General features: G+C 55.5%; 1 protein-coding gene across 3 annotated transcripts; it reads left to right on the top strand.

Moving 5' to 3' along the window:
- The first annotated feature begins 10,364 nt into the window (after nt 1-10,364).
- RAD9A (RAD9 checkpoint clamp component A) lies at nt 10,365-15,592 on the top strand. Of its 3 annotated transcripts, none has more exons than XM_041723028.1 (11): nt 10,365-10,558; nt 10,642-10,712; nt 11,221-11,277; nt 11,686-11,800; nt 11,889-11,988; nt 13,606-13,715; nt 13,812-13,921; nt 13,999-14,063; nt 14,126-14,281; nt 15,043-15,247; nt 15,334-15,592. In XM_041723028.1, the coding sequence occupies exons 1-11, from the start codon at nt 10,525-10,527 to the stop codon at nt 15,427-15,429; spliced, it is 1,119 nt and encodes a 372-aa protein (XP_041578962.1). In that variant the 5' UTR covers nt 10,365-10,524; the 3' UTR covers nt 15,430-15,592. The 3 variants fall into 3 exon arrangements, with proteins under 3 accessions (XP_041578962.1, XP_041578960.1, XP_041578961.1); XM_041723026.1 differs by having other exon boundaries at nt 10,367-10,558; nt 11,149-11,277; XM_041723027.1 differs by having other exon boundaries at nt 10,368-10,558; nt 11,149-11,277; nt 14,144-14,281.
- The last annotated feature ends 356 nt before the right edge of the window (nt 15,593-15,948 follow it).

Genomic DNA, 15,948 nt, shown 5'->3' with positions numbered 1-15,948 from the left:
ACCCCTGCCTTGAAGAATTTCATGGTGCTGTGAGAAGAGGCACTCATTAAACTGAGATCAGAGGACGGAGAGGGCAGGAGAGCTCTAGGAGGAGGTGGAGCTTCAGGGTGGAAATACAGCTGTATGGCCGGAGGGGCAGTGGCAAGCACAGGAAGAGGCATGGAGGTAGTCCCTGGCCTGGCCTACCCAGTTCCCTGCATCTCTGCAGGTTGCCAGGCTGGGAGTCAGGGTGAGGGGCTTCCTTCCCGTTGGCCAGTGTGGCCTTGGGATAAGCCATCACCCCTTCATGGAATGGGTTATGACCACCTAGGCCCTCTTCCCCCTCAGGATGGCGGGTGATCGGCGAGCTCACGAGGAGGACACTGCTTTGGTGCTCACTCTGCCTTCCAGACTCCAGGCCTTATCATCCACAGGGAGTGGCAGACCAGGCCCCAAGGAGTGTGGCTGGGAGGGGGTCAGGGCTGGCACTGGGTGATGCCTGAGTTGTCCTCCACAGGAGTGGGGGTGAGTCAGTGTTGGCTCAGGGACAGGCTAGACCCCCTCCTTTCCCTCTCCCTTCCCTTGCTACACCGATAACTGGTATCCCCAGGAAAGGCGCTCCAGACACCCCCAAAACACCATGACCCACACAGCTGCAGGATTGGCACTGAGGGGATCCTAGCCCTGAGGATGTCATGATTTCTGACTAGGGAGACTTCTGGTCCAGTCCCCTCCTGATGGGTAAGCAAGAGTATGTTGTTGAAGAAGCCCACAGAGGTAAGTAAGGGCACTTGTGAACTCATTCCTGTGCTCACCAAACATCTCCTGGGTAGACAGTGAGGAGCCCCAGAGGGCCATCAAATGAGGGTTAGAGGCTGACCCATGTGCAGGCAGGAGAGGCAGGGGCCTGCCAGTGCCTGATGCAATGCCTGACATTTCATGGTGACACTTTTATACCTTTTAGGACTCTAAGACTTAAATACTGGCAATAGTTTAAACATACTGAGCTCTCACTCTGTGTTGGGTCCTGTGCTAAGGTTTTTTGAGACGATACCATCTTGTTCTTACGGTAACCCTATAAAATAGGAACTATGATTTACCCATTTTATATGTGAGGACATTGAGGCTTGGTAAGATGAAGTCACTTGTCTTAAGGTCACACAAGGGGCAGAACCAGGACTGGAACCCAGCACTGTCCGCCCTCTGAACTACACCACTCAGGATGTAAGGGTGATCTGGTTGTGACATCTGTCACCCCATTGATCACCAGGGTTGATTCGGCTGATCTGGCTGGCTAGGTGAGTGTCTTCTTCCTCCCTCACCCATTCCATGTGCATCCTCCAGAAGCTGAGGGCTTGGTTGAAGAAGATGACCATCACTGATAGAGGAGGACCATTCTTCAGTCAAGGGTATATGTGTAGCTGCACTCACCTGCTAAAACCTCCAAACAAGCTCTCAAGGTCCATTTGAACTACACCACTCAGGCGCTAAATGGGGAGGGAGGTCCTCAAAGGGGAAGAGGCTGGGTGCCAAAGACTGGCTCCAGAGGCAGCAGGACTTGTCAGAGCCCCCTGGCTATGAGGTATCTCACCTGGGGCCAGCCTGTTTTTAAAGGATGCTAAGAAGAACCTTGGGAAGAAGGAGAGCCCCTACAATCCCCCCCGCCCCAGTCCCCCTCTGCACCTGGAGCTGGAGACCTGGGCTCTCATGCCCTCCACCCATCACCCATGGCTGACACAAACTGCCTGTGTGATGCTGGGTCAGGTGCCTGACCTGAGCCCTTCTGGGAAGGGGAAAGTGCTCCATTCCCCTCAGCTAGAATTATAGATTCCATGAGCAGGTAAGCATGTTTGAATCACTGAATGAGGCTGAACTTGGTGTTAGATACCCACCTGCCCCAGCCAGGGTGAGGGCTTCCCGAGGCTTGGAGGGCCTGACTATCCTGCCTGCTGTGTGAGGACTAGGGAGGCTCAGAGGCCCTGCCTGGGCTGCCGGGCCAGACGAAGCTCCCTGGGATCCACTTCCCTGAGGCAGCCTCCTCTCCATCACCACCCAGCATACTCCACCAAGTGTGTGTGTGTGGGGGGGGCACGAAGAGCAGAAGGGGGAGGACAGGCAGCAGGGCCATTGTCCACTTTCCCTTTCACTCTAGTGGGCAGGAGCCCAGAGGGCCCTGCCTCACCCTGAGCTGGCAGTGATGTCAGCGGAAACCCCGGGGGGCCGGCCCCAGGACCTCCTCCTACCTCAGCCAAGGCCCTACCCTGCTCTGCTTCCCCACCCACACCTGGCCTGGCTCAACCCTCGGGGACACCGCACCTACCTGCCCTCAGCTTTCCCCGCCAGGCTGAGAGGAACCCGGTCCGGTGGCCTGCCTCTCCCCTGCCCTACCCAGGCTTTGTCTCCCCATCTGCAAGGATGTCTGGGTGATGAGTGCATGAGGAAGGCAGGGGTACCCTTGCTCACCTCCTCCCTTGCCTGCTAGGAGTTTTCCCTGCCATCCTCCCAGGATGTTCCATTGCCCTGGCCAACCCATGCCCTGGGCTCAGTGACTCCGTCTCCCCTGGCAGAGAAGCGGGGTTACCTCTCCCTGGGCTGGGAGATCCTTATCCTGCCCTGCTGAGTCACTGCCGGCTCCTCCCGCCCTGTCCCCTCCCTCCTCACCAGCCACCCTCCTTCAGACTTCTCAGGCTTTCTCCAGAGCTTCTGGGTTTCTCAGGGGCCCCACAGGTCAGAGGACAGACAGCACCTCCCTGGAACGACTCAGAGTCCCACCCCAAGTGGCTGCCATCCCAGCGCTGTCAGGACAGTAAAGTGAGCGAGGTGCCCCTCCACCTTTACCAGCCGTGTGACCTTGGGCAAGTCACTTGGCCCTTCTACACCTCACTTTTCTCTTGCATAGAACAGGATGATGATAATGATACCTTCCTCCGAAGAAGTGCAATTGAATTGATACAAGTCAAATCTCTGGCATTCAGCACTTGATTATGTTGAATATTATTGTTACCTGCTCCCCATACCCTATCCTCCTGTCTCGGCTAATGATGCCCTTCCCCTTCCAAGTCCCCATGCCCACATGTCTTTAGATTTTACTTTCCTCTCAAAGCCTGTCCCCACAAGCCACTCACCCCCCCTATAGAGCACCTACACAAGACTGGAGAGTTCTAGAGTTGGGCCATTCCTTGTTCAACTCTCCTCCCACCAACTCCTAAGCATTTGCCTTTGTACCCTGACAGCCTCCTCCCAGGGGTTCCATGAATCGAAGGAGGGCTGGAGGGGCAGGGTGGACACTCAGGGCACAGGAAGCTCTGAGGGGATGATCAGAGCATAAACCTGTCCTGGTTGAGCTGGGCGCATCTGGGCTTCTTGGCCGTGGGTGCCTCTGCGAGACATGAGAGAGTTGGGTCTTCGAGGAGCTACCCCCTCTGTGGTCCCCAGGGGCACCTCTCAGAGGTCCCATTGTGTGCTTCTCACCAGAGCACCCTGAGTGCCAGCCAGTCTCAGCTGCTGCCCCCCTGCAAGAGGTGTGACATGATACGCAGCTCAGGAGTTAAAGAAGCTGTACCAAGGGCAGCTGTGTGGAGCGAGGAGAGGGCAGGGAGGGATCGCAAGGGGCTGAGGAGGGCCTGGGTGGCAAAGAGGGGAAGGCCATGTCTGGCCTGGAATCCATGTCTGGCGGGGGGGAGAGCTGGTGCTCAGGCCTATGGGGCACAGCAGCCCATCAGTTCTCAGAAGCCCCTTGTCTAGGCATCTCGAGGAGGAATGCTGTGGACCAACAGAAATCCACACCCTGTCCCCCAGGGGCCCCAGATCTGCTGGCATGGTGGGCAAGCGGCTCCAGAACCACCCTGCTCTTCAGAAGTGGCCTCCTCCCTGCCCTACCCCAGGTGCCTGAGGTCTCTCTGCCCTCTCCCTCTACCACAGCCAGGGAGGATGGCTTCTCATCCCCTTCCTCCCTGGGCCGTAGCATAGCATTGCACACTGAGCTGGCACCCTTATGCACTCGCTTGCCCAACTCAGGGCTGAGCTGCCTAGTCTCTGCTCTGGAAGCTGGGACTGTACACGGTGTCTGTCTCCCTCTGCTGGTCCCTTAAGGGACAGCCTGGCCAGGACGCTTTCCATAGAACTGGTGGCATCCACGTCTCCCCAGACGGAGGATGCTGAGTACTAGAGGGTGGAGGGAAGGGCCCGGGGACTCAGGCACAGCTGGAGCCTCCGCAGGAACACCAACCCTGCCTCCTGAGTCTGGAAGCCTGAAGCCAGCCTCTGACAGCAGCCCCGAGGGGTCGCCTCCCAGGTGCCTTCCCCACAGACCAGCAGGCCCCAAACAGCCTCCTTCCCCTTCCAACCCCTGAATGGAACTGTCATCCATGGATTTATCTGAACCTTTTGTGAAGCTATTTATATTTCCAGCCGAGACCACATCTTGGAGTAATGAGTTCCATCGGTGGTGTCCTCCCCTGCTGGGTGAAGCACGCTGCCTTTGATTTGTCCTAAACTTACCTCACTTGTGCTCCAAGGGGGCCCTGTAACTCCAGCATGCCAGTTTTTAGTGAACAAGCTGGAGCTTCCCCCTTCGCATCCCTGCTGTGGGCTTAAGAACTTCCATCCCACCTCCCTTCTGCCTCTACCCTGCAGCCTGAAGAGATTCGGTCTCTCCTCGGGCCCCATGAGCACAGTCATTACCCGGAGCCAGCCTCTGGCAGCCTGCAAGGACAGCAGGACTTGCAGTCCCCCCACGAGGCGGAGGGTCCCGAGGGCCCCGAGGGCTCCGCACTGAGGTCGGGCACGTGGCAGCACTGCAGCCTCCCTCCACCACACCTCTTCTCTCTTCTTGGGGCTGACTTCTGCCCCTACCAGAGCCCTTCTTTGATCCTCCAGTCCCTGGTGGCCTCTGGGCCTCTCTCTGGAATGTTTCTCTGTGGGGACTTTCCTGACAGGTTCCTAGTGGGATTCACTGGGGCTCTGTCCATGTGGATTCTTTTTTCTTTAAGATTTTGAGAGAGAGAGAGAGAGAGAGAGAGAGAGAGCGGGGGGAGGAGCAGAGGGGGAAGGACAAACAGACTCCTCCGCTGAGCAGGGAGCCTGATGGGGGACTTGATCTCAGACCCTGGGATCATGGCCTGAGCCGAAGGCAGATGCTCAACTGACTGAGCCACTCAGGTGCACTTGTCCATGCAGATTTACATTGTTTCCAGTCCTGACCCTAAAGTGTGATGAAGGTGCACTCCAGAGATGGAGGCGGCAGGACACAACCCTACTAACAGTGACACTGGTGGTGTGTACTAGGAGCTGTGGACCCTGGCAGGGCTACCCCTCACCACAGTCCCTGAGGGAAGGACTGGTACCACCCTGGCCAAGCTGTAGGTGAGAATCTGAGAAGGTAAGCAACCTGTCAATGTGCACACACCCTGCAAGTGGTGGAGCCCCGTCTTGGCAGGCTGGTGCCTGGAGTGCCCTTAGTCCACCATAGCAGATAGTCTGGGTTCAAGTCTTGCAAAGTCACCAAACGCTAGACACTGGTCGTTCAATATATGCTTCCTAAGCTGCTGCTCTGTACCAAGCTTGTTCTGGTTGCTGGGAGAGATGGAGGAGACCAAGGAAGGCCTGGGCAGCGCTTGCATGCAGGGTGTTGGCAGTGCCTGGTGTCACAGGCGGGCAAGGGGTGCTCTGCCAGTGCTGGGCCCCCGGCAGCTCGCAGCTCCCTTACCCCAGAGTGACCACACGTATACCGTGTTGTGTGAAGCCCAGCGGACTTCCTGCAGAGCCTTGGCACAGGCCGTTCCCTCTACTCAGTATTTCTCCACAGGAGTGGAAGCCCCTGAGGGCGAGGACTTTTGTCCTGCACTCTCTCTTCCCATAGAGAAGTGTGCCTAATACAGGTTAAATAAATGAATGACTGAGCTCCGGGAATTCCTGCGTTTTTAAAAGGATTTCATCTTATTTATTTTTAAATTTTTATTTATTTTAAAAAATATTTTATTTATTTATGAGAGAGAGAGAGAGAAGAAGAAGAATAAGAGGGAGGAAGAGGAGGAGGAGGAGGAAGAGGAGGAGGAGGAGGAGGAGGAAGAAGAAGAAGAAGAAGAAGAAGAAGAAGAAGAAGGAGGAGGAGGAGGAGGAGGAGGAGGAGGAGGAGGAGGAGGAGGAAGAAGACTCGATCCCTGGTCTCCAGGACCACACCCTGGGCTGAGCCACCCCGGCTGCCCGAGGATTTTATTTTTAAGTAATCTCTATGCCCAACATGGGGCTCGAGCTTACAACCTCGAGATCAGGAGTCGCATGTTCCTCTGACAGAGCCAGCTAGGCAACCCTGAATTCCTGCATTCTTAAACTTAACCATTTGGGTAAGAAGTGGTTAAAGAGAAGAAGTTTCCCAGCAGATAATTATTTTAAAAGTTTGAAATGGTAATGACCTTCCTCCATTCCGTATCCACCTCACCACACACATATGCCCCAATACCCATATGCTTATGTACTTGTAGGAGACCATCTTGAATATGGTGCGAGGTAAGAATTCGGGGTTTGAAAGGATCCTGAGAGAGCATCTCATGCAACCCTCTCATTTTATCAAGGAAGAAACAGGCTCAAGGGATGGCCTTGGCTCGCTTGTGATTCTCTGTGAATGGGGCTGGAGCTATGCCAGGTCTCTCCACCTCTTGCACAGACCCCAAATTTTCGTTGGGTTCCCATACCTATCCTTCTCCCAACACAAAGTGTTCTTACCATTGTGAGACCCTCATCCTCCACTGTGCCTCCTTTGTCTGGACCAGAAAGACATCATTGCCTGTGCCAACTGAAAGCTGGGAGAGGCTGCCCAGCTTCAGACAGGAGATCTACCTTCCAGTCTCACAGTCTGGGGAAGCAGGATGCCAATTACAGCTCCTCTCCAGAGCTGTGGCCAGATGACAGGCCCAGAGAAGCTGAGGGCCCTGTCAAGATCACAACACATCAAGGTTGGAAACAACGTGGGTAAGCATCTTACGTCACGAACCACAGTTGTACAGATGAGGAAACAGCTGTCTCTACAGAGAGGGACCCACCCAGTTACACAGCAAGTCAGCGGTGAAGCACAGACTAGAGACAACTTGCCTCTGGCAGGGTGTGTGTTGTGTCCAAAGACATTAAAAAAAGACATTGAAAAGACATTAAAAATCCTAAAGAAGGGCGCTTGGCTGGCTCAGTCGGTAGAACATACAACTCTTGATCTTGAGATTATAAAGGTTGTAAATTCGGGATCCCTGGGTGGTGCAGCGGTTTGGCGCCTGCCTTCGGCCCAGGGCGTGATCCTGGAGACCAGGGATCAAGTCCCACGTCGGGCTCCTGGTGCATGGAGCCTGCTTCTCCCTCTGACTGTGTCTCTGCCTCTCTCTCTCTCTCTATCATAAATAAATAAAAAATTAAAAAAAAATAAAGGTTGTAAATTCAAGCCCCACATTGGGCATAGAGATTATTTATTTATTTACTTATCTATTTATTTATTAAATTTTATTTATTTATTCATGATAGACATAGGAGAGAGAAAGAGAGGCAGAGACACAGGCAGAGGGAGAAGCAAGCTCCATGCCGGGAGCCCGACCCGGGACTCGATCCCGGGACTCCAGGATCGCACCCCAGGCCAAAGGCAGGCGCTAAACCACTGAGCCACCCAGGGATCCCCGAGATTATTTTTTTAAAGATTTTATTTATTTATTCATGAGACACACAGACAGAGAGAGGCAGAGACACAGGCAGAGGGAGAAGCAGGCTCCCTGCAGGGAGTCCAGTGTGGGACTCCAATCCTGGACTCGAGATGCCCTGAGCCAAAGGCAGACGCCCAACCACTGAGCCACCCAGGCGTCCCAGGCATAGATTACTTAAAAAACAACAACTTAAATTTGTGTGTGTATGCATGTGTATTTGTGTATGTGTGTCTGAAGACTCATTAAGAAACCTGAAGAGGGGATCCTTGGGTGGCTCAGTGGTTTGGCGCCTGCCTTTGGCCCAGGGCGTGATCCTGGAGTACCGGGATCAAGTCCCCCATCAGGCTCCCGGCATGGAGCCTACTTCTCCCTCTGCCTGTCTCTGCCTCTCTTTCCCTCTCTCTCTCTGTGTATCTATCATGAACAGATAAATAAATCTTAAAAAAAAAAAAAAACCTGAAGAGTTTGGGGTGCCTGGGTGGCATAGTCACTTAAGTGTCCAACTCTTGGTTTTGGCTCAGGTCATGAGATTGAAACCCTCGTTGGGCTCTGCACTCAGCTGGGTCTGCTTAAGACTCCCTCCCACTCCCTCTACCCACCCCCTCAAATAAACAAATCTTTATTTTTTAAAGATTTTATTTAATTTATTTCGGGGAGAGAGAGAGAGACATACTGCACAAGCAGGGGGAGTGGCAGAGGGAGGAGAAGCAGACTCCCTGCTGAGCAGGGAGTCCCACGTTGGAGTTGAACTCAGGACCATGGGATCATGACCTGAGCCAAAGGCAGACACCCAACCAACTGAGCCACCCATGTGTCCCTAAAGAAATAAAGCTTAAAAAAGAAAAATAAAACCCTGGAGTTTATGTCTCCCTTGCCCTCCCCAGGGCCCTGCCTCAAAGACCTCAAGGCGATAGGACCTTCCAGCCCCATAGGTGTCAGTGGCAGAGGTGAGACTGTGTGATTATTTGCCCTCCTTGCCTTCCCGGGAGCCTTGACATCTGCCTACTGTTCCACTTGGGCTGCTCAGGTAATGGCTGTGGGGTAAGGCTGTAAAGGCCACGCTGAGTTACACTGGGATAAAGAAAGAGAGGGAGGGAGAGACAGGGAGGAGAGAGGGAAGGAAGAGAGTAGCTAATGCTAAGTTCTTTTGTGGATTTTATTTATTTTTTGTAGATTTTATTTTTTTGACAGAATGTGGAGAGGAGATAGCTACTGTCCAGGAAAAAATGGGACTGTGTTGGAAGGTGTTGGAAGCTTCATGATAGCAGTTCATGTAGACACCTACGTATTAAATACTCTTGCAGTGTGTTGAGCAGTGGGGGCTGGTGAACAAAAGGCCTGTTGGGGACCAGCAACTAAAGCTGTGCCCTAGGAAGAGAAGGAGCCAGCAGGGGGAACGTCCCTCAGGAGGACGTTTTAGGAAGATCGCTTTGGTGCCATTTGGAGAGCGGACTGCAGAAGACAGGAGGCAAGAGACCATTCAGCTCCTACAGTCGTCCAGGTAAGAGAGGATGGTGGCCCGAGCCAGGATGATGGCTGTGGAGATGGAAGAGCGTGCCATCTCTTTGGAAGGTGGGACAGTCAGGGCTTATACAAGGACTACTATACCTGGGGTGATGGAGAGGGTCAAGGCTGACTCCCAGTGTAAATGCCTGGGTTGAGGGGGGACCATTTACACTGACCCCCATGGAAGGCAAGAATAGCCTCCCCCAGTGCTCTAGAGAAGGCTGGTGATGGCACGGACACTGAGGGCAAGGGGGGTGGGGGTCCAGAATCACAGGCCAGGAGCTGGAGGGCAAACGGCTGGTAGACAAACACCACTCCTCACTGCAGACAATACCAGAAGGGCAGGGCCAAGCAAGTCCTAAGAAATGTGGGGATGCCCAGGGCCCTGAAAGGCCCTACAGAACCTGGATGCTGTGGGGACTTGAGTTCAGGAAATCCCTTAGGGACTTCCCTTCCACTTTGCAGACTTGGAGCCCAGAGCCCAGGGCGAGGGGGAAAATTCCCTGACGAACCGCCTCCTTCTGCACAGCCCTGGAGGCTTTTTTAAAATGACCCCATAAACGTGACTTTACTCTCTTATAACGTTTCCAGCGCTTCCCACTGGTGTCCCCCACCATTTGGCAGCCTTCATCCCTCTGCAAGGCTCACAGGCCAGTTCCCTCCACGAGGGCCAGAGCCTACGCACCAATGCCCCTTTCCTCCCGCTCCCCCTGCTAGGTACACCCTTCTACTCCTTTGAGCCCCCAGAATCTTCCGTTCTCCAAGGGTCAATGACGGATCCTCGAAGCCACAACGAACAGCCACTCTCCCACGCTGGGATCCTGCAGGAAACCGCTTTCATCTCGTTAGAGCTGGTGGCTGCTGCCTGCGTCCCCGGGACGCTCCAGCTCGACCCCATGTCCAGACAGGCGCCCAGGAACACCGGTACGAAGCGACCCAGGAGGGCTCGCCCGCACACGTGCTCGCTGCCTCGCGCCGGGGACTTAGTGCTCTTGGTGTCCAGGTGCGCAGCCGCCGAGGCCCCGCCAGGCCGGCCGGCGCCCCAGAGGCGCGGAACGGCCGGGGCCCCGCGCTCCCGGCTCCGGTGACCGCGGCCCGCCCCTCACCGTGCACCCCGTCACGTGACGGCGGAGCACCCGAGCGTTTTCTCACGTGACGGAGGCGCCGGCGTGTGGACCAATGAGAAGGCGGGGGCGGGGCTTCCGAGGGGCGGTGCGCGGGAAGGGAACACCGGGCCGCTTGGCGGCGGCTGGTGAGACCGGGACCGGAGCCGCGGGCGGGCTGGGTAGGGCTCGGCGCGGGCCAGCCGCCAGACCCAGCCCGGTCGGAGGCCAGGCCCGACCTCGGCGCTGGGGGCAGCATGAAGTGTTTGGTCACCGGCGGCAACGTGAAGGGTGAGTTCGGGGCCCCCGGGGGCGGGGGCACGTGGGACCGCGGGAGACGCCAGCCTAACCCGTTTCTCTTCTCTTCCCCGCAGTGCTCGGCAAGGCCGTCCATTCCCTGTCCCGCATCGGGGACGAGCTCTACCTGGAGCCCCTGGAGGACGGGGTGAGGGGGGTCACAATCGGGAGCCAGCTTCACCTCGTGTCAGGCTAGATGCCCTTGGGCAGAATTGTCTGCCGAGGTTGCCCCCCCCCCACCGGTGTTGGGGTGTCAGATTGGGTCCTGTCATCTTCCCAGGCCGGTGTGTGGATCGAGAGCCATTGCCCTCCCCGAAGTGCCTTGTGTGTGTTTGGGGGGGGGGGTGGCGGGTAACTAGGGAAAAAAGGCAGTGTGTGCTGACGGTTGTGTAGGGCCCTTGCCACCAGGGACTCAGGGAAGGCTTCATGGAGAAGGCAGTCGCTGACTGGAAGGAGAGGGAGGATTTCAACAGGTAATGGTGGAGGAGGAGGACATTAGGACAGGTGTGAGCAGAAGCCAGACAGAGGACAGAGCCTGTTTCTGCCCCCTGACCCCATCCCTCTCCCTGCTCTTCCTGGCCCAGCTCTCTCTTCGGACGGTGAACTCCTCTCGCTCTGCCTATGCCTGCTTCCTCTTTGCCCCACTCTTCTTCCAGCAGTACCAGGCCGCCACCTCTGGTCAGGAAGCCCTGCGCTGTAAGATCTTGATGAAGGTGAGGTGTTACCCCCACCCCACCCCCAACCAGGAATGGGTCCACCCTGGGGCATTCAGAAGATCCTGACTGGGGAGGGGGGTGTATGCAGGAGCAAACCAATGTAAAATGCATTGAGGTGTACAGTAGAGACACCACAGAGGGTAATGGGAGCTGGGGAGAGGGTAATAGATCCTGCCAGGGACCTGGAGAGAGTGGTGATATTGAAAAGTAAGCAGATCTTTCAAGGCGTCCCAGACAGGTGTGATAGCATGAACAGAGAAAGGCCTGGAAAAGCATAAGTGTTCTGCATGTTGTGGGAGCTCCCTCTCTAGTGTGACAGTGCTGAGCCTGGGATGGCCAGGGCCTACATGGGATGTGGAAGCTGGTTGGTGGAGGCCATTGGGCTGATGGGTTTCCCTTGCACAGTCGTTCCTGGCTGTCTTCCGCTCGCTGGCAACGGTGGAGAAGACTGTGGAGAAATGCTGCATCTCACTGAATGGCAGGAGCAGCTGCCTGGTGGTCCAGCTACACTGCAAATACGGTGAGGGGGCAGCTGGCTGGCCGAGGAATCCCTGGGGTGGAGGGGTGGAGGTTAGCAAAACCCACTGAGACCCCATCTGCCCATCCAGGGGTGAGGAAGACTCACAACCTGTCCTTCCAGGACTGCGAGTCCCTGCAGGCCGTCTTCGACCCAGCCTTGTGCCCCCATGTACTCCGTGCCCCAGCACGGTGAGTGTGTCCCTCTGGCTACAGACTGAATGTGGGTCGTTTTTTATTTTTTGGAGCTTCAAGGGCCAATTTGAGAAGACACCTTCTTCATTTTCTCTACAGAGTTTCTGTGAACCTCAAAGAATTAGTCCAGATCAGTTTGCTTTCAGGTCTGGCTCTTTAAGGGCAGAGGCTGGAATAGAGGAGGGCATTGCTCTGTGCTCCTCACTGTGTCCAGGAATCTGCATTCTCCACCCTAAAGATCCGGCTTGGCTTTCTGGCCACTTGGACTCCTTCTGACTCTCCTTTTAGGAAGCAGGTCTCTTGCTTGCCCTTAAGTCCCCTTCCTTGGGCTTCAGGAGCCTTGAATGTCCATCTTTCACTTTCTGGCTCAGGGGCTCCAAATTCTTCTCTGGAGTAGTCATCTTTCTGGGAGTGTTCTCTATTTCAAGGGCAGCCTCTCTTCCCATCTACTTGAGAAGTCCACAGGCCAAGGAAGGAGGCTGGACAGGGAGGCCATGCTCCAGGAGGGCAACCTGGATCAGCAGCTGTGTGGGTATGGCTGTCCTGGGAAAATCAGAGCACACCTAGGGGCTATGCAGGGCCTGGGAGATGGAGTCTACAGAGGAGGCAAAGGTTCCTGCAGAAGACCAATGTAGAGAGGGATGGCTCCCCTCCCACCCCATGCTGGATGCTGCTTGCATCCGAGTAACCCAAGGTAACGTTCATTTCTTTTTGTAGCCATAGGGTATGATAATTTGAAGTTTGCTTTGGGTCTTGAGTCTGTTTTTCTGAGTTCTGTTGAGGTAATGCTGCTTAGGACTCCTTTGGGTAGAGAGAGAGAAGGATATCACCTCTGGTCTGGATTTTGGAGCTTTATTATTATTATTATTATTTTTAATATTTTTTTTTCATTTTTTTATTTATTTATGATAGTCACAGAGAGAGAGAGAGAGAGGGGCAGAGACACAGGTAGAGGGAGAAGGCAGGCTCCATGTACCGGGAGCCTGATGTGGGATTCGATCCGGGGTCTCCAGGATCGCGCCCTGGGCCAAAGGCCGGCGCCAAACCGCTGCGCCACCCAGGGATCCCTATTATTATTTTTTTTAATGAGCAATTGTTTTTCTTACAGACAGTTTCAAATATGTATAAAAGTGGATGTCTGCTCCCTTCTGCTCCCGTTCCAATTGTTTTGAGACAAATTCCAATTGTTACTTCATATGTAAATATTTGTCAACATGTATTCCTAGAAGACAGAGATTTAAGGCCTTTTTCCTGAAGGCTGAATTTCTAGGGATGGCCTGGGTGTGGTTTCCCCCCCTGGGTGGGCAGGTGCTGCTTGCCTGGTTTGGCCCAGTGCAAACATTCCATGCTTTCTGTTGCCTCCTCTGGGCTATGCTCTTGTCTGCCCCATCCCTTGCAGTGGACTCTTCTCCCCCCAACAGCCTGAAAGCTTTGGATGGGGCAGGACCCATGTCCTGCTCACCCTGTCCTCCTTCCCAGGGCATCCCACACATGGTGGATCCCCTTGGACTCTGGTACACGTGTCATAGCCCTGCCTCAGCTCCAAGAGCAAAGCCACAGGGCAAGACTGAGTGTGTGATGTTGTACTCCCCCCACCCCCGCCCTGCCCCACAGGGTTCTGGGGGAGGCTGTTCTGCCCTTCCCCCCTGCACTGGCAGAAGTGACGTTGGGCATTGGCTGTGGCCGCAGGGTCATCCTGCGCAGCTACCAGGAGGAGGAGGCAGGTGAGAGAGCCAGACATGGCCTTAGGCAGGGTCAGAGCTGGGGTGGGAGGGGGTAGGGCCTAGAAGCCTAGGTTCCTCCTGTTCCTGCCTCCACAGACAGCACCGTCAAAGCCATGGTGACCGAGATGAGCATTGGGGAGGAGGATTTCCAGCAGCTGCAGGCCCAAGAAGGGGTGGCCATCACTTTCTGCCTTAAGGAATTCCGGGTGAGGTTCCCCCCAACACACCACCCTGTCCTTCCTGTCCTGCCCAGGGCCTCACTGCTCTGCTTCTCCCCTCCCAGGGACTCCTGAGCTTTGCAGAGTCAGCAAACTTGTCTCTTAGTGTTCACTTCGATGCACCAGGCAGGTAATTCCCAGCTTCAGGAGGGGAGGGGATGCTGAGAGCTAAAAGGCCCTGACCTTGCCCAGGACCTGTCATCTGCCTAGGCCAGCCATCTTTGCTGTCAAGGATTCTCTGCTGGATGGACACTTTGTCCTGGCCACACTATCAGAGTCGGACCTGCACTCCCCAGCCCTGTGCTCCCCAGAGCTCCACAGGCTTGCGCCTCCACTCCAAGCTCACAGGTGAGGAAGCCCACCTGCCTACCCATGCCTCCCCACTCCCCTCTCTCTGCACCCTGGCCTGAGCCTACTGCTTGCAGCGTGTGCACCTCCCCCAGCACATACACTTCCTGTTGGGCCCAGTGCTACGGCTCTCTCCAGCCCTGCAGGCTCAGTCTTCCTGGTCAGCTGTGCTCAGAGATCCCTCCCACCCAGGGAAGTGTCCCCAAGGTCGGGCTGGCTTCCTTCTCTGGCTGAGTCCTCCCCTTAGAGCCTCTTCCCAGGCCAAGGAGGGAACAGACTGCTGGGAGGCAGGGGGCTGACGGGCTGGGGAAAGCAGGTGGCTGGAAGGGCAGGTGGGCTGGGGATGATGGGCCCAATGTAGTGGAAGCAGAGGAAGTTTGGTCTGGCCCCCCGCCCAGCAAGTCCCTGGGCCCCAGTGCTCTCCAGCTCTGTCTCCTGGGAAGGGGGGAGCTTTAGCCCCAGGTGGCCTAGTTCAGAGGACTTGAGGCTTCTCTACCCAAGCTGAGCTAAACTGGCTCCCAGGATGCTTCCCTCAAGCCCCTATTTGAATTCTGATCAAACAGATTCCAGGTCCACTCCCTGCAGGAAGACACCACCACTTAACCACTGCATCGTTTCCCCTCCTATGAAATGAAAGTAATAAAGTCAAGAGACCACCAGTGGTCACAAGGCTTTTACAAATACTCCGACTCCTCTAGGGGTCCTGCCTCTGTACCCTCTTTTCACCCTCCTACTCACTGACACCCTGTCCTTGCCTGCAGCACACCCCACCTGGATGACTTTGCCAGTGACGACATTGACTCTTACATGATTGCCATGGAAACTACTGCGGACAGCAAGGGCTCCCGGGCAGTACCCTCCATCCCCCTTTCACCTGGCCTCCGGCCCCCCTGTAGCCCTGGCCCCTTCTCAGAAGACCATGAAGCCGAGCCCAGTACAGAGCCTGGGACTCCCCCACCCAAGAAGGTAGGGGCTGGAGATGGAGGTAGGGGTGGGAGACAAGGAGGGAACAGCCTCCAGAGCTCACTCTACTTCTCTTCCCTCCATTCCAGTTCCGCTCGCTGTTCTTTGGCTCCATCCTCGCTCCTGTACACTCTCCTCCGGGCCCCAGCCCTGTGCTGGCTGAAGATAGTGAGGGTGAAGGCTGAACTGAGAACTGTGTTCAGAGGCTCTGGATTAGATGAAACCACAGCCTCCTCCTTCCCCCAGCAGCAGCCCAGGGATGGGGCTAATCACCCTGGTGGTTGATAAAGGTGGGCTGTGGAGTGGAGCACTGGTCTTGCTGCCACCCCAGGTCCTTCCTGGCTCTGACTAGCCTGGGTCCTGTCTTCTCTAACTCCCAACCAATCATGTCTGTTCCCAGGCTTTGCACCGAGCTGCCACCTGATGGGAGGCCCCCTGTTATTCCCCTCCCATAGGCCTTTAGGCCAGACTCCCAACTATGTGGCTAGGGCTGGACACCTGCCTTCCCTAAGCCTACCTCCCCAGGACAGAAATCACAGAGGGGCTATGAGCCCCTGCTGATTTACCTTTTTTGCCAATCATGACTTGTCTGTCCCTTAAATCCTAGACACACCTCTGGGATCCTTTGTGGTCACCAAACTGTTTTCTCTATACTCTCTGGCCCCAGCTTGGAATTCTAAGCCCCCATGGACCTGAGCCTATGG

Source organism: Vulpes lagopus, chromosome 11, assembly GCF_018345385.1.
Source record: "Vulpes lagopus strain Blue_001 chromosome 11, ASM1834538v1, whole genome shotgun sequence".
Classification (NCBI taxonomy): domain Eukaryota; kingdom Metazoa; phylum Chordata; class Mammalia; order Carnivora; family Canidae; genus Vulpes; species Vulpes lagopus.
This window is presented reverse-complemented; position numbering and strand designations above follow the sequence as displayed.

Coding starts and splice junctions, on each gene's coding strand:
- RAD9A (XM_041723026.1), top strand. CDS start 10,525: ATGAAGTGTTTGGTCACCGGCGGCAACGTGAAGG. Junction 11,801..11,888: donor CCAGCTACACTGCAAATACG/GTGAGGGGGCAG, acceptor CTGCCCATCCAG/GGGTGAGGAAGACTCACAAC. Junction 13,922..13,998: donor TCTGCCTTAAGGAATTCCGG/GTGAGGTTCCCC, acceptor CTCCCCTCCCAG/GGACTCCTGAGCTTTGCAGA.